The sequence below is a fragment of the Mustela nivalis genome, assembly GCF_964662115.1.
Source record: "Mustela nivalis genome assembly, chromosome: 2".
Lineage (NCBI taxonomy): Eukaryota > Metazoa > Chordata > Mammalia > Carnivora > Mustelidae > Mustela > Mustela nivalis.
The window spans coordinates 7,539,946-7,558,272 of record NC_139021.1 but is presented as its reverse complement, the minus strand read 5'-3'; the positions used below and the strand labels follow the sequence as shown (position 1 = coordinate 7,558,272).

The following is an 18,327-nucleotide window of genomic DNA, read 5'->3' as shown; positions in this document are numbered from 1 at the left end:
AGCATTTTCACCCCTTGTCTACAAGACCCAAGACGTAGCAGTGAAGGAAATCGAGGCTTCACCGAGGCTGCGGGGTGTGCCTGGCGCACAGAGGGCAGGTGCTTGGGTCCTGGTAGATAAACATGGCCTCCCAACCATGGCTTTGGGCTCTGCTCTTTCTGTCTTGGCTGGGTCCCTACTCCACTATTTACTGAACTGTTCGCCTCTCCCTCCCTGACGGTGCCTCCCCAAGGCCTGAGAACAGGTGTTTCAGTCCTCCCTGCAGAAAACACATCGTCCTTTGTCCTCTCCAGGAGCCCTCTGCCTGCAGCACTCCAGCTTCCTAAGTCATAGGCGGGAGCTCAGCAAACATCCAGGAGATGCACACACCTCCGCTCACTGCAGCTGCCCCCGAACGGGCAGCGACTGAACGCCCTGAGCTTCGCCGGCCAATGGACACATTTCTTCGGAAGGTTCAGGAAGCGGAAGGACGTCTAACCGCCGGGCATATGACAGGATGGCTTCCTCGTCAAGTACGCCCACATGGGGAATGGAGGCACAAAACGCACATGGGGGTCCACCTAGGAGAGGAGTACTCACCTTCGTGAGCCCAGATATGACGCTGAAGGTCGGAGCCGTTCTTCATGAAATAGAAATCGCAGTACGGGCACTTCATGGCTCGCTTCCCGATCAGACCTTTCAGCTGAACCCTCCGCCCGAGCACCTCGGAAATAGTGCTCATGGACACCTCTAGAAGGAAAGAAGGGGCATCATCAGAAGCCAAAGAGGATCGGTCCCCCCAAGACATCCGGGAACCTTGTGACCGCACCCCAACACCCTGGCTGGTCCCAGCAGTGCTCACGTGGCCGATCGATACGTGCCCCCCCCCCAAGTCACGTGACAGAACTCATGCCTGAAAATTGAACCAGACTCTGATCATGTCTCAGATCTAAATACCCATGAGCATAAAATGTGAGGGATGGAGAAACAAGACCATGAGGCACCTTCAAACAAATGCAGGACACGAAATCATGTATGAAAAGCGACCCGGTCCCTCCAAGGAACGGATGTCACGGGAACAAACGTGAGGTGTGGTGAACCACAGGATATTAGAAACTCAAGTGACATAACAAGTAAAAGCAACATGCCTGGGTCTTGATTCACACAGTCTTGTGTTGACTGAGGACATTTTAAATGAACTAATGCTAGGGAGTAATAAAGAAACACCATCAATTAATTCTGCTTGTTTTGCTTATACTCCAAAAACAACTTGATTAGCATCCCAAAGTTCTTTTTACAGGGAAATGATCTAAGTGCAGGACCTACTTTAAGATATTCTAGAACAAAAAGTCTGGAGGGCTGAGACACGAAACCGGTCTGACAGAATGCACATGAGTATGGCACCTGTGGGGGTTCCTCGTATTATTCTGTGTTTTGTATATATTTGAAGTTCAGACCAAAGACAAAGCACACCTTTGTCTTTGGTCTGAAGGTTCCTGAGACAGGGTGGCCGGTTTAGATGAGTGTCCTGGGCTCACACTGGACACACGGTGACAGGCCAGAATGAGGCCATCAGAGAATCCCATAATCTATGTGTTCCCACACGGATGAAGGTCTTAAGGCTCCATCTGGTCCCAGATAAAACACAAGTATTGGTGAACTCTGTTATTTCTTTACTTTTCTTCCATATCACTTATAATCAGCGAGTCGGTGTCCTAGCCCAGGAGCAGATACAAAATAAAGCAGATACAAAGGGGACACGGATGCGGGGAAAGGTGCTTGGCTTACCTGTTCCTCATTTATACCACACATAGTCCTCTCGGGCCTGCCCGATGGGAGGCTGGGGACCTGGGGCTAGACCGTAACAATGGCGGCCCTTCCTCAAGGTTCTCACGGGGAGCGAGGGCAGGAGAAGTGCCAATGACCTGAACACAAGGGTCAGCGCACAGAGGGTGGGGGTATGGCCCTCCCCCAAGTGGGGAGCCCCCAAATCCTCCCCAAGGATGGGACTCCAAGGAAGAACATAGAGAATGAACAGGAATTAGCGGAGTGGAGGAAATGTGTCCCAGGTGGTGAAAACAGAGGTGTGACAGGCGTAAATACCCAAGCGGCTCGTGCTTCACACCTCCGAGTAGCCAAAGAGACCCATGTGGGGAGACCCGAGGCGACGGTCACTCCAGCTCAGCAAGGCTCCTCAGCCTGCGAGCGCGCACCCCTCACGGACCACCATGGTGGGCACCAAACTTTTCGTGGGTTCCCAGGGAGTGGCGTCAAGGTCAGACCTCCTTGTAAGTGACCCACCCAAAGGCATTCCAAGTGAACACGCAAAGGGAGGAGGGAGACGGGAGTGTGGGGAGATCTATCCAAGACCAGAGGAAAGGATAAAATGAAGGAATTAAAACAACTTCCCAACGTTAAACTAACGTAATCACGTCCCTCGAGTTCACTCATCCTTTCATCCCCCTTTATTCCCATTCCGTGCAGTTGATAGATAATGCTGTGTTTCAAAGTAAACAAAAGCCCTTTCAAATTAATCCCCCCTCCAAAACACATAACCTTACCAGGATGGTTGGTCTTGATATGCGACTTTATCAATCGGTCTTCTGAAAAAGACTTTTCACACACTGGACAAGAGTAACTCCTTTTGTCCTTAACAGAAAGAGAACATAATCAATGGAGTGTCTCATTCAAACCTGGGCTCCGTGGGAAGACCGCCACCACCGCCACCACCACCACGGCTGCCGCCACCACCGCTAGACCACAGTGCACCTTTGCAAACACAGTGACATGCCGCCTGCACCTGGCCCCACACAGCCTGGGGAGCTCCGGAGCGAAGAAGGGAGGGGCGGGGCTTACAGGTGACGGTCCGATGGAGGCGGCCAGGCCGGCAGAGCGCAGGGCTTGGCCTCGAGGTCTACCGTGCAGACCAGCGCTGCTCCACGACCCAACGCGTATTATGTCCTCCAGTGCTCTCTGCGTGGCGTGTGGGGGGTTTCATAGAAGTTATTTCACTAAGACTTGCACCACTTTTAATGGATAGGCATCCTGATGTTCATGTTACAGATTAAGACAGGAGGCCAAGGGTGATGAGCCCCACGTCTGAGAGGAAGAGCCAGTTTCTGAACCCAAGATGCTCCCCCCACCCCCACAGCTCCTACGACTCCCAAGGCCCGCCTCCCACTGAGGCTGCGAGTAAGGAGTTCATTCCGCCCTGCTCCCTGCTTCACTGACCCCGCTAACTGCCACGCTACGTTCTCACTATACGGGAGGCTCTTGTGAATGGTCAAGCTGTAGCTTTTGCTCACCTTTTCCTTCAGCTCACTGTAGGGCTACTTCACATGGCAATTTTCCCCCAAAGGGTGGGTGTTATGGGTTCAACTGTGTCCCCTGCAAAATTCATATTAAAGTCCTAAACCCCAGTACTTTAGAATGAGACCTTATTTGGAAATAGGTCATTGCAGAAGTTATGGTGGTGGGGCGGGGCGGGGGGCAGTGGTGGTAGCAAATCCAACATGACTGGTGTCTTGATTTTTAAAAAAAGGAACTCTGGGCACAGACATGCACATGGGGATGCCACGTGAAGAAGGCGGCAGAAATCCAGGTAATCCAGGTGACGAGACTGCAAGCCAAGGAACAACAGAGATTTTGCTGGAAAAAACCAGAAGCTAGGAGAAAGGACAAAGAACAGACTCTCCCTCAGGAAGTCCTCAGGAAGAAGTAACCATGCCGGCACCTCGATCTTGGAATCCTGGCCTCCAGAACTAGGAGGCGATAACCCACTCATAGGCAGGGGGCCCTAGGGGCTCATATAGGGGGCAAGCAGACAAAGGGAAAGGCCACAGCCAGCCTCCACCTGGGCAACAGGTGCTTCGGACGGGGGGAGGGGCAGACAGACGGCACAGGGCACTGCGTGGGAATTTGCTCCCACCCGCCCTCAGCGTCCCCACCAGGAAAGACCACCAATGAGGCAGCATTAGCACAAGCTCACCAGGCGGAGAAACACCATGAACCCACGACGAGCTGCGAAGTGTGACCTATGTTAAACTGCACGAGCCCACAAGAAAGGCAGGAGCTGTGGCTACAAGGAAAGTTTTCGGGCTCTTGCATGTTCTAGGATGTTAACAGTCCCTGCTCACCTTGAGGTACAGGAGGACGAGTTCCCACCACTGAATGAGCACCTACAAGGAGCTCGACATTGTACCAAGTGTTCTCCATGTCTTGTGAATGAGTCAGTCACCCCACAATGCAGTCTACTCACACCAATAAATCATGACAGCAATAGCAACCATTTCTTAAAAACTTCCTCATGCAGAGTGCTGTGCTCTTCACACCACATCCTACAAGGCATCTGAGAAGCTGTTCAAGGTTCACACCACCCCCAGAGAGCAGAGGTAGGTGTCCAGACCAGACCTGTGTACTCCAGAGTTCCTGCTCCTACAAGACAGTGACTAGGAGTATGGACTCATGGCTCTGAGTCCCTAGGTCCAAATTCTGGCTTCACCACTTATTAGCTGGGGAACTTTGGGTAAGTGACTTCACCTGTTAATGTCCTGGTTTCTTCGTTTATAAAATGGCAATAAAAACAGCCTCCTTGCTAGGAGGAAAAAGGAAATTAAAAACACATAAAGTGGACTTCCAATTTCCGGCCCAGCACATAAGAAGCTTGGAAATCTGCACTCCACCCTAACAACAAATGAAATGTTGGACATACTGAAAAAGCAACAACTCTTCTTAATCCATTAGATCCATTAAATTATAGGGCAAGCCACTGCCCCCCAAGCTGGAGAGAAGGCAGAGAATCATGACTTCTGGGAGCACAAACCCACAAGCAAAAAGCTCTCTGAGAACCAGGACCTGGGGGTAGGGGGTGCATTTTGAAATACACCACAGCATTCTGTTCCTCTTAACAAGGCCTGCCATCAGGGGAAACCAATTAACCAGCACCTAACCTGCTGGGGCATTACTAGAGACTAAGCTACCTGGGGGAAGGGAAATACCCACCTCCAGCCACCTACTACATTCTTCCACGTGTGAGAAAGGACACTACCAAACCCAGACCCCTTTAGCCATCCTTCCCCACCTAAAGGAGCTGGGAAAAAAACGAGAAATACTGGAAACGTTCATGTCCAGGGGCAGAGACTCACCAAGAGACGGAGACCTAATCACAGACTAGAGAATGAGCTCCCAACCCCACACCTTACCAATACATTAATAAAGGCCTAATATAGTTCTTTGTACCTAGCTTTAAAGGAAGAAAAAAATTACAAGACACACTAAAAAGCAAAACACATAGTTTGAAGAGACAGAGCAAGCACAGAACCAGACTCAGATAAGGCAAGGATGCTGGGATTACCGGACTGAACATTTAAAACAACTCTGATTCGCATGCTCAGGGTCTACTAGATGATGCAGAGAGGAGGCAAAAGACATAGCCCATAACGAAAGCAGAGACATGAACATTCTCAGAAAGAACCAACAAAGAAATGCTAGAGATCAAAACTACTGCCACAGAAGTGAAGAATGCCTCCGATGGAGGAGTAAGGGACTGGACACAGCTGAGGAAAGAATTTCTGAGCTTATAGGTATCTCCAAAGAAATCTGTAAAACTGAAAAGCAGTCAGGAAAGAAGACTGATGGAAACAGAAGAGAATATCCAAAGACTGTAGGACGACAGAAGGTGTAAAATGCATGTAGTGAGAATATGAGAAGAAAGAGATAAAGGATATGAAGAAATACGTGAAATGATAATGACTGAGAATTTCCCTTATGAGATGTCAAACACCAAAACAGATCCAAAACGCCCAGAAAACACCAAATAGGAATAATACCAAAGAAATTAAACCTATCATGTTTGAACGACAGTAAACCTAAAGGTAAATAAAAAGTACTGAACAAAGCCAGGGTTGGCAGGGAGGACACCTCACCTCTAGAGAAGCAAAGGTAAGAATTATACCCAACTTCTCAGAAACCACACAAGAAGAGAACAGAGTGAAATATTTATAGGGCTGAAAGAAAAAAAGAAAAACACCAATGCAGAATTCTGTACCCTGCAAAAGTATCCTTCAAAAAGGAAGGAGAAATACAGACTTCCTCAGACAAACAAAAATTAAAGGAATTTGTTACTGCTAAGAACTGTCTTACAAAACATATTAAAATAAGATAAAGCTAGAAGATTGATCTGCATAAAGAAAGAGCACTAGAGAAGGAAGAAGTGAAGGTAAGATATAAACATTTATCTTAATCTTTTTTTTTTTTAAAGATTTTATTTATTTATCAGAGAGAGAGAGCGAGCACAGGCAGACAGAGGCAGAGGGAGAAGGAGGCTCCCTGCCGAGCAAGAAGCCCAATGCGGGACTCGATCCCAGGATGCTGGGATCATGACCTGAGCGGAAGGCAGCTGCTTAACCAACTGAGCCACCCAGGCGTCCCCATTTATCTTAATCTTAATTGTTCTAACAGAAAGTTTGTTCAAAATAATAACAGCAACAATGTATTCAATAAGTTTTCTGTATACATATGCTTATATAAAAGTGAAATAAGTATCAGCAGTGATACAAGGGGTATGAAGAATGAATTGGGATTATTTTGTTATTACAAGGTACTTACACTATCCATAAAGTGGAACAGTGCTATTTGAAAATCAACTTGGATCATATATAAGTGTATACCACAAGTTCTATGGTAACCCCTAGAAAAAGTAATACATAAATAAAATAAAATTTAAAAAGTGTAACTAATAATGCTAAGAAAGGAGAGAAAATGAAATCCTATAAAATGCTCAATTAAAACTACAAACGAGGGATGCCTGGGTGGCTCAGTCAGTTAAGCATCTGCCTTGGGCTCAGGTCATGATTTCAGGGTCCTGGGATCAAGCCCCTTGTTAAGATCCCTGGTTAGCAAGGAGTCTGCTTGTCCTTCTGACCCTCCCGCAGCTCATGCTCTTTCTCTCTTTCTCATTCTCAGAAAAATAAATATAATCTTAAAAAAATAAATAAATAAAACTACAAACAACAGAAAAGATCAGAACATAAAGGAACAGAGAACAAGGGCAACAAATAGAAAACACTAACAAATATGATCAATATTAATTCACTCTATCAATGATCTAAATGTACCAATTAAAAGACAGAGATTGCCAAGATAGATCAAGAAGCAAGATTCAACTATATGTTGGCTGTAAGAAACCTCCTTTAAATCTAAGACATATGCAGATTAAAAGGAAATGATACCACGCTGACACTAATCAGAAAAAAGGAGAAGTAGCTTTATAAATTTCAGACAGAACAGACTTCAAGGATAGTTACCAGTTATAAAAAGGGACACCACATAACGTTCAAGGGATCAATTCTCCAAGAAGACATAGTTGAATCCACTACTTTAGCTGGAGACTTCAACGCCCCTCTGTAAGAAATGGACAGATCCAGCAGGCAGAAAATCAGTAAGAACACGGTTGAATTCAACACCACCATCAATCAACTGGCAATAATTGACATCTATAGACGGCTTCATCCAACAGCCACAGAATACACATTCTTCTCAAGGTCACATAAAACATTCACCAAAATAGACCAAATTCTGGTCCACAAAATACCCCTCAACAAACTGAAAAGGACAGAAATCATAGAGTCTGCTCACAGACCCTGATGGATTAAACTAGTCATCAGTAACAGAAACATAGCTGGACACTGCAAAATATGCACAAATTAAACAGTAAACTTTTAAAAGAACAAGTCGAAGAAGAACTCTAAGGAAATTTTTTTTTAATTTTAAACTAAATAAAAATGAAAACACAAGTTATCAAAATCTATGAAAAGCAACGAAAGCTGTACTTAGAGGGAAATTTATATAATGCCAAATGTGTAATATTAGAAAAGAAGAAAGACCTAAAATTAACCATCTAAGCTTCCGCCTTAGGAAAGTAGGAAAAAAGATGAGTAAATTAAAGCCAGATTAAGCAGAAAAAAAAAAATTAGAAATTAGAACAGAAATCAAATAAATTAAAAATAGGAAATCACAAATACCATATGACTTCACTCATATGTGAAATTTAAGAAACAGATGAACATAGGGGAAGAGGATAAAAAAAGAGAAGGAGGCAAACCATAAGGGACAATTAACTAGAGAGAACAAACCAAGGCTTCTGGGGGGATGAGGGCGGGGGGCTGGGTTAGAGGGGTGATGGGTACTAAGGAGGGCACCTGTTGGGGTGAGCACTGGGTGTTACATAAGTGATGAACCACTAAGTTCTACTCCTGGAACCCATATCATACTATATGTTAACTAACTGGAATTTAAATAAAAACTTGAAAATACATACCGGTATACAGGAAATCAACAGAGAAAAATCAACAAAACCAAAACCTAATGCTTTGAAAAGATCACTGAAATCATGAAGCCTGAGGCAAAAGAGAGGCCGCAAGTTACTAATAAAAGAAATGGAAATGGAAAAGAGAAGATACTACTGAAAAGGGGGACAAAGCACAGATCCCCTGAACATGAAAAAGACAGTAAAGGAATACCATGAATATATCCATGCCCACAAATCCGACAACCTAGATGAAACAGACCAATTCTTTAAAAGACACAATCTGCCAATACCCCCAAAGAAAGAGTCATAACTGTCCTATCTCTAGTTAAAAAAATGGCACCAATATAATAATGTTGCCAAACAAGGGGTGCTTCAGTGGCTCCGTTGGTTGAGCATCTGAACTTCAGTTTTGGCTCAGGTCATGAACTCTGCATCGCGAGACTGAGCCCTGCATCAGGCTCCACGGTCAGCGAGGAGTCCGCTTGAGATTCTCTCTCTCCCCTCTCCGTCTGCCCCTCCCCTCACTCTTAGGCACTCTCTCTCAAAACAGGTAAATCTTTAAAAAAATAATAATAATCTTCCAAAACAAAAAGTACCAAGAGAATTCTACCAAACATATAAGGAAGAGGGGCAGCCTCTGTGGCTCCATCAGTTAAGCGTCTGCCTTCGGCTCAGGTCATGATCTCCAGGTCCTGGGATCAAGTCCTGCATTGGGCTCCCTGCTCAGTGCGGAGTCTGCTTCTCCCTTTCCCTCTGCCTCTCCCCTCCACTCGTGCGCTCCTCTCGCATGAATAATAAATAAAATCTTTCAAAATACCATGTAAGGAAGAAATTATACCAATTCTCTACAATTCCTTTTAAAAAACAGAAACAGAATAATTAAACTTCCTAACTCATTCTACAAAGGCCAGCATTACCCTAATACCCAAAACAGACATTATAGGAAAAGTAAATTACAGGCCAGTATCTCTCATGAACAGAGATGCAAAAATCCTCAGCAAAAAATTAGCACATCAAGCCCAACAACGTGTGAAAAGAACCAAACAACACAACCAAATGGGATGTATCCCTGGTGGTCAGGCTGATTCAATGCTCTAAAACCAAAGAATAAATCTATCACACCGATAGAATAAGAAGTAAAAACCCCATGCTCATATCAATAGAAACGTAAGAAGAGTTTGGTAAAATTCAACATCCATTCATGATAAACAATCTCAGTAAACAAGAAGAGGCGAGAACGTCCTCAACTTGATGGAGATTATCTAAAAAACAAAGCTAACATCATACTTAATGATGAGAAACTAGAAGTTTTCCCACTAAGATCAGACACAAATCAAGGACCTGTTAACTAGGTGAAAGGAGCCAAATGGGAAAAGGCTCCAAACTGTAGGACTCCAACTCGATGACGTTCTGGAAAAAGCCGAACCATGGAGACAGCGGAAGGATCCAGAGTGGCCAGGATGTAGGGGGAAGAGAGGGATGACCCGGGGAGCAAGGAGGATTTTAGGACACTGAAACTCTTCTCCAATGACAATAATGGCGGACACGAGTCTTCACACGTCTGTCCACACCCACGGAACGTACAGCACCAAGATGACCCCGAGTGTAAACTCGACTCTGGGTGCTCATCATGCGTCAGTGTGCACCTGTGCTCTGGGACATCAGGAGTGGGGTAGGTTGTGCCTGTCTAGGGACAGCGAAATCTCTGTACCTTCTGGTCCATCTGCAGCGAACCTAAAAGATAAAGCTTATCAAGAGACAACACACATAAAGAGCTTGTTAGCATAGAGCCTGGACTCTAGGGAGCCCTCAACAAATCTGAGAGATGCTGCTAAGTGGCTGTGGCCTTGTTAACGCAGCTTGGCCTCAGATGACAGACCCCCTGCGGGCTAGTGCACGCCGGGAATCTCCGGGACGGGGGGTCTCCATGAGCACCCTCCGAAGCCCCTTGTAGATTAGTTGCTGCTGTTGCGGAACATCTCCAGAACGGGGGTTCCCTGGAGCACACTTAGGAGAATGGTACTTGGTATTCAAAAACAAAAACAACACCTAGCAACAGTCCCTCTGAACCATCAGTCCACCTACATGTCCCACAAAGCGTCTGGGTTCCAAGAGAGTCCTGCTGAGCTCAGGCGTGCAGGGGTCCGGGCGGCTCTCGTGACACTGTCCTGAGCTGTGGCTCAGCCAGTGCCACAGACTTCCAGCCAGGCTACGCTGGGGGCTCACGCCTTCTCAAGGTGCTCCCATCACTGTCCTCCTCTGCCCGACCCTTCCCGCTCACCCCATCACTCCCTGAATCTGCACACAGGAACTCGTGCCCACAGACCATTTCTGAAAGACGCCCTGGGCCTGCCTGGTGGGCGTCCTGGAGGAGGCCTCTCACCACCCCCACTTGCCCCCAGTGCCCTCATCAGCAGAGATGATGAAGGCGTTCAGCAGGGCTTTGAAGGAGTTTACAGTCATCTCCCCTCAGTCCTTGCTATTTGATTTTTTTTCTTTTAATCTCCGATAGTCTGAAAGCAATTTATCTTAGAGCTTATCAGGGCCCTCATTTCTTGATGCCTTTGAAGACCGTCAAAAGGACACGGGCGGTGGGACACAGCGGTGGGAGGAGGGGGCGCTCTGAGGACTCATTTATTTTTTTTTCCCCAAGCCTCAGTTCCGTACCGGAGATGAAAACCCAACCTGACACAGCAAACTTAAAACGAGCGGTTGTGAGAAGAGTTCCTGGCAGAGGCGGAGAGCACAAGGCCGCACAGTAATGACAGTGAGGGAGCCCAGCCCGCCGAGTTTGTTTGTGCCCCGTGGAAATGGCCTTCAAAGCAACAAAGGACCAAGGACCCTGTGAAAGAAGAAAGGTGTCAGCAGGAGTCTGTGGCCACAGTGTGGGGTGTGGGCATGGCCCAGGGCCCAAGCTCGGGGCCCCCCGCTCTCACGTCTGGGTGGACTCCGCCTTGGTCTTCAGCTGGAGGGCAGGGGCCTTGGCCCCCAAAGCAACTGGGAGTTCTCAAGTCTGAAATTAGCAGTGGGTGGAGAATACCAAGCCTGCCCCCAGCCACCAAGTGTATGACCTCTCCCGTAAGTACCACTCCTATAAGACACGTGATGTCAAGTTTAAAACAGAGGGTGGGAGATCCCACTCTGAACCAGCTCCCAGGAATAAAAGCATGGTCATGGGGGCCAAGGGCCCTGCTATGCACCAGGCGTTGCCCCGAGGACAGAAGTACGGGACACTGCCTGCCCTCCAGCAGCCGTGAGCTACTGCGAGCTGCCACCACACAGAGGCAAAGAAGGGGACACTGAATTGGGACTGATTTGAACAGGCTAGAAAAAGCCTGCTGCCCCGCCACACACACACACACACACACAAAACCAAACATGCTCCCTTTGGGATTTGAATGCAAGGATCCCACCGTCCACTGAAAGCAGCGTTGTTCTGCCAGGTGACCCCCTTCAAGCCTAGACCCCAGCCTTGCTCACGGGAAGCTGCATTTTAGACACAGGAAACTCTGGGAGCCCGAGGCCTGGGGAACTGTGGACACGCACCCAGACAGGGCCACAGAGAAACCAACTGGTCTGTGACCACTGAGGGGAAAAAAGGACGAATCTGTCAATTTCTAGAAAGCTACCGGAGGTAGCTCCCTCTACTTTATGCTTTGCTGGCAACATGTTACTTTACCTCCAAAAAGTACGAGTAAGAGGTTTTAACTGTGTGTACGCTTGTAGCCAAAAACAGAGCTCACAGTTTCCAAAGGCAGGGATCAAGAGGGAATCTGAAATGTGTGCTGAGAGACCATGCCGCCCTGGACGGCTGGGTGCTGCCTCCACGCCCCGCCCCGCTACCACCACCGCCCCCACTACTCAGGAGGAGGACAGGACGAGCTGGCTCAGACCGGCCGCTCCCCTGCGCACCTGGACCTGCACCAAGTCCCTCACAAACACCATCTCACTAAATTCCCACAACAACCCAACAACCCAGAGGCGCTTCACAGACCAGGTATCAGAGAAGTCAGGAAAGGAAGCCATACCCTATGAGTGGTCGAGTTAGCAGGTGACACCAAAACATGTCCTGTCCCCACGGTGGGCTTGTGACAGCCACAAGTACCCTCAGATCGGCTGGTTACCCATGAGGTCTTCTTAGAAGGAACACAAGCTGGAGAGAAAGGGAAAAGACTGACCTATCGTGAACATCCACCTTCCGTTCCATTTCTTACCATTTCACGTTATCTATCAGGAGGAACCTAAGGGCAGACTCCCTGGTCCCCCTCGAATTACAATGGAGGCATAAGCTCAGCGCCCTCTCACCCCCACGTGATTCTCATTCAGGACGTCATGAATTATATCAGCTGGGTCAGTAACAAAAACTTCGTTTACAGGGACCCACAGGAGGTCATTTGACACTGCCGTCTGGGACACACAAGCACCTACACTGATACGTAAACATACGGAAACATGGAAACGGGGGCACCTGAGTGGCTCAGTTGGTTAAACATCTGACTCTTGGTTTCGGCTTGAGTCTTCATCCCGGGGTCATGGATCGAGCCCCGCACTGGGCTCTGCATGGGGTGTGGAGTCTGCTTGAGAGTCTCGCTCTCCCTTTGCCTCTGCCTCTCCCCAGACCAAGCCCACTCTTTCTCTCTCTCTAAAATAAATCTTGAAACATGGAAACAAAGGTCTCAGAAAACAATACTTAACCTCAGGAAGAGGTGTCTAATGCTAGTAATTTCTATTTTATTCTATGGCATTTCATTTTTTAAGAGGCACTTACTAGCTGTGACCAACTAAACTGTTTCACAACTAAACCAGTTCATGGATCGTGACCTGCAGACCGCAGAAGCGGATCTGGGTATGCCATACGATTTCTAATTTCTATGTCACGACCTTGAGAGGCCAGAGATGGTACCCAGTTTTCATATTACAAATGAGAAAGTGGAGACTCGGCAAATGCCCAAGATCAGGGAGGTGGACATGGCTCTGAGCTACAGCCCACCAGAGCCCAAAGCCCCGGCATTTCACATGGTCTTCCCGTCTCCCCCGCACCAACTCTGCGCAATGCTGTAAAAAAGGGGGCCTGCTCCAGCAACAGCATGAACGACTGCCCTCGGCTGGCTCTCCACTTTTCCTTGATGCTAACGCAGCCTGGACTGTAAGTCACACCCCCTAGATCCTCAGGAGAGGGATGTGGGGGAGAGACTGTATTAAGTGAACTCACGCCTTCTGACCACTGAGCACATCGTTAGCAAAGAGCAGGTTAAGAGTCACAGAAATAGACAACTCAGCCAAATTATCCCAGTGCCCTACCGCAACTAGACTGGACCTGGAGGGAGACCTATTTGGGATGGGGCAGGGATTCGATTTAAAACTTCCTTTGTTTTGTACTGCATGGGAATTGGAGTTGAAGACAGGCAAGTGTTGGATGAAATGTGAAAGTCCAACCAGACTTTCCACACACCTGGCCCATCTCTCTGGGGAAAAAATAAGGGAACCAAGCCCCAGGCCAAGGCCAAGGTCACAACAGCACCTCTCTCCCAAGTCAGGCGGACCCTGCTCTGACCAGAGTCCTCAGCTCAGCACCTTTACAACACGAAGGTCATTCGATTCTCTCGTGGGACCCTCACCACAAGCCTGAGAAAACAGGGTATTTACTGACTCTGCCATTATTTAGTAATTGCACGATTTCCTTCATACAAAGTTCCTAGCCAGGCCAACCCATGGAACTAGAAAGCAGATTAGCGACTGCCTAGGGCTCGGGGAGGGGTAAGGAGGCAATGTTAGCTAACGGAAGATCTCCCCACCGGGTCAACATTTCCTTGGTAACTTCGGCTTCATTCCAGAAATAAATTACAGGCTCAAAAGACAAATGTTGTCTAAACTCGAAATACTGGAACCCGTTTCCATAAATGCCATCTAAGTACATCAGCAACAGAGTCCGCGTGCTTCATGGGAATGTTTTCAATATCCTGGTGTGAATACAAAAGGCTTCCGCTTGGGGTGTGCTACCTACCCTCCTGCGAGCTCCCCACCCCCACAACGCCTCTCCCTAGGCAAGTCCTATTCACCAAGCTCAGGACCCCTCCTCCAGGCAGCCCTCCCTTCCCTTCACCTTGACCTCTCCGGGGCAGTGTGAGAGGAGAAGGGCAAGTGTTCTGGCCTCACTCACCTCCCTCATTGCTGTACTTCCTTCTGTTTCTCGCCGCCCACCCTCCCCCTGGAAACAGCCCCCTGGAGGCAGCCGGGGGTCAGACCCATGTCTGAAACCCCCATGCCCTGCGCGCAGAGGATGGCAGCTCTCGCCTGCACTGGCAAGCTTCAGGGCACGAGAGCACACTCGCCTTTTAAAGTGCCTCCAATGGAAGAAATGCAAACATCAAGGAGGGAAATCACACAACAACAACCTCTAAGAAAACGTGAGTGTTGATGAGAAGCAGGACACCCTGTTTTTACGAAACCCACAGAGTCACACTGCCTTGTTCCTGCTCCTCTCTTGCGGGAATTCTCGGGGACGTTTCACTAGTGTAGCACGAGACACAGCACGGAAAGCATCCACGCAGCCTCTGCTCTCACGGGACAAAGTCGACTCGAGCACGTTCCTTCCAACAGGGCACAGGTGTCCAAGAGACTCGCCAGAAGGGCGTGGCTGACGGTCTGCCCCGACCACAGTGTGACCGGGGACGAGCCACCTCGTGCCTGCACTGAGGCGAAGGAAATACTCCCACCTCCCAGAGGTGATATGAGAATTAAGACGGGGGACCAGGACTGCAAGAGGAGAACCAACTGTGTCACCACCGTCCCCCCGTCCCCAGCATGTCTTCTTAAGTGTCGACATGCAGACACAACCACAGAAAGTTGAGAGGAGAAACGTCTTTAAATGCCGCTTTTAGAGGGTTCTGCCGCAAGCTCCGAAGATGCCGCCCAAGGGAAAAAGTGGTTCCGGGAAAGGGGGGGAAGGGGGAGCAGCCTCTGGGAGTGACGGTTCTGACAAGAAAGCTCAGGGTCCCAAAGGTAGTGGCAGTGCGGTAAAGGTCAGACACATTCTGTGTGAAAAACATGGGAAAATCATGGAAGCCGTGGAAAAGTTAAAGGCTGGGAGGAGATTCAATGAAGTGGCCACACAGTATAGTGAAGCTAAAGCCAGGCAAGGGGGCAACTTGGGCTGGAGGACCAGAGGTTCCATGGTGACCATTTCAAGAAGCAGCATTTGCCTTGCCTGTAAGTGGGCTGGATGAGCCTATGTTTACAGACCCGCCAGTTAAGACAAAATTCAGATATCATGTTATTATGGTTGAAGGGAGAAAATAAAACTGTACAAAAGACTGAAAAAATAAATAAACGCCGCTTTTACCAAAATAAATGAAAGCATGTGAAACTGGGTCTTAAGGTCTTAGGATGTGTCCCCAACAGGCCCTGATGACCGTGAGGACCAGGGATGTGGCCAGGAGGCCGAGCATCAGCACCCAGACCCAAGAAAATGCCTGCACTCGACCTAGGTCCCTCTGACACACGCGAGGGGCACGGAAAACGGGTGTGGCGGAACACGGTCCCGCACACTGAAGGGCTCTGACAACTCCCTCTTCCATGTCAGCCTTCAGCCTCTGTTCCCAAGTCTCCCGACACAGAGCGGCACGCCCCCAGATGGTAAGTGGAATAAATGAGAGTGATTCTAATAGTCAGCGGCACACGATGCTTACTCCATGTCAGGCATCGCTCTGAGACATCTACGAATATTCTCTCCCCTCACCCTCCCAAGGGGGGGTAAACTGAGGCACGGGGCAGGTACATGACGCGTCCTGAAGTCAGATGCATGGCGAACGGGGGAGCGAGAACTAAAACCCACAGCGGGATTCCTGGCCCTAAATGCCACACCCCAAGTCTGCTCCCAGCATCCTCTCCCCATGTTGGTCTCCCTCCCTCTTGACCTTATATACTTTTCTAGCAAAGTCATCGTAATGATTTCTGCCGCCACAGTTTCCCCTGCCCGAGACAATACTGGAAGCACTACCAATCCAGCAATTCTGTAAGGCAATGGGAAGAGCCAGCCTTGGTGGCCTACTCAGAGAGAGAGAAACACACGTGACAGACAGCAGTGGGCACCGGGTCGACAACACAATCACTGAGCCAGGTTCTTGCCAGAACATTCCTCTCTATCCTCCCAGGACCACAGGAGATCTATACACATAGATAAACATACACTGTGTCTGCAACCATGTATCAAACATGTGCACACACCTGTACATGTGTCTGTGCATGTATGTGCAGATATACGGCATGTCTATGTAGTAGACAAACATATAGTTTTAAATATGTATTTCATACAGAAGGCTGCCAAGTCTCAGAAAGGGCAAGTGACTTGCCCCGATATCCACAGCCCGTGCAAGTGCTAGAGTCGCTAGCGGGGGGCATCCAACCCCGAAGCACGGGTCCTGACCCTCCCCACCGCACCTGCAACCCTCCAACTCCACCCATTAGCAACAGAAAGTGCCACAACGTGAGTGATTTCCGTGCCAGAACACAGTTGAAGTATGCCAAGTTTCCAAAGCCTCCTTCTGTGCTGTGGTAATGAAAAGGAACACCATTAAGGCAGAACGGCACCTGGGGCCGGGGTGGGAGGGAGGCCTCCTTCAGAACCTGCACAAGGCTCAAATCACACTCGGGTGTCGGCCCCTTGAGTAACGTGAGAATTTGTAAGAATAAACATTCATTCACTATGTTACATCACCTTCCACCAAAGAATTAAACAAGTTTTATCCGTATGAATATTAACAGCCTCTTGGATTAAATTATCATTTTTTTTTTAATAAAAATGCTTTGCAGTCAATGTCTCGCAGACAGACAACCACCGCCCCCCGAGGACGACAGCGGCCGTCACTGTTTACCGCGCTCTCCTGGCGAACCCCACACCGCCTGCCGCTGCCCATGCCCCACCCAACGGAGCCTCTCCACTGCCAGCGGCAGCGCGTGTGCCTCCTAGCACCTCTGTCACTGATAACACTCTACAACATCGTTTAAGAAATCCTCGCTTTAGAGACACCTGGGTGGCTCAATGGGTTAAAGCTCTGCCTTCGGCTCAGGTCATGATCCCAGGGTCCTAGGATCAAGCCCCGCATCGGGCTCTCTGCTCAGCGAGGAGCCTGCTTTCCCCTCTCTCTCTGCCTGCCTCTCGGTCTACTTGTGATCTCTGTCAAATCAATAAATAAAATATTAAAAAAAAAAGAGAGAGAGAAAGAAAGAAATCCCTGCTTTATTTCTGCTCTGCAGGCTTCTGTAGTTTCTCTCTGATGCTGAGAAATCTGCACAGGGAGGAAGTTTGTTCACCCGAACCATTCTGCAATCTCTGAGACCATCCCTGCGTAGGGAATCCCAGGGGAAGCGTTCTGGGAGGCGCAGCGCCTGCTCAAGCGCCGGTGCAGGAAGGACAGCGCCCCCGGCACCAAGCGGAGAGAGCGCCGCCCTCCGGCGTGGCCGTGCTACTCACCAGCTCCGTGTGGACCTTCAGGTGGGCCTGCAGCTTGTATTTGTCGGGAGTGTTGTAGTCGCAGCCGTCGGTGGGACACTTCAGCAAGATGTTACTGTGTTTCTGAATGACATGGCGCTTAAGGCAGTTTTTGGTGATGGAGGAATAATGGCACTGGGAGCAATGGTACAGGTGTTCCCGCGTGTGGGTGCGCACGTGCATGTCAAAGTGCACCTGGTACCAAAAAAGTTTGCCTAAAAAAACATCGTCACATGAGAACCAGGCAATCTCTTTTATATTGAATTTTATTTTAATTCTCCCGTTACGATTTTTTTCTACTCTCCAGCCTGTTCAGGTCACCTTCTCACCTTCCTCACGTCTGTCTGCAAGTCACCTTCCAAAGGCAGGAGGCTGTAGACCTAAAGGGTGCTGCTACGTCTGCATGACATCAGAGCTGGGAGAGGGGGAACCAGTGTTTTCTGAGGACCAACAGGAGTGCCCAGGATGGCTGTGCGCCTGTGTAGTCAGAGCCTCTATGCTCTACGGACACCCAGGCCAGAGCGGGGCCTCCTACGTCTGGGGCCACCGG

At 48.8% G+C, this 18,327-nt stretch overlaps 1 protein-coding gene and 1 pseudogene across 4 annotated transcripts in view; one reads left to right on the top strand and one right to left on the bottom strand.

Moving 5' to 3' along the window:
- The window catches only part of ZFAT (zinc finger and AT-hook domain containing), a 183,147-nt gene that overhangs the window by 86,748 nt on the left and 78,072 nt on the right, over nucleotides 1–18,327 (bottom strand). For all 3 annotated transcript variants that reach the window (XM_082721605.1, XM_082721606.1, XM_082721607.1), the window contains exons 7-9: nucleotides 17,760–17,992; nucleotides 2,541–2,628; nucleotides 580–729 (exon numbers count right to left, since the gene is read on the bottom strand). In XM_082721605.1, the coding sequence (XP_082577731.1) occupies nucleotides 580–729; nucleotides 2,541–2,628; nucleotides 17,760–17,992 (471 nt within the window). The remainder of the gene's footprint in view (nucleotides 1–579; nucleotides 730–2,540; nucleotides 2,629–17,759; nucleotides 17,993–18,327) is intronic.
- Nucleotides 15,157–15,601, top strand: LOC309860611 (peptidyl-prolyl cis-trans isomerase NIMA-interacting 4 pseudogene; annotated as a pseudogene). The gene has a single exon. The product of its transcript is annotated as a peptidyl-prolyl cis-trans isomerase NIMA-interacting 4 pseudogene (transcript).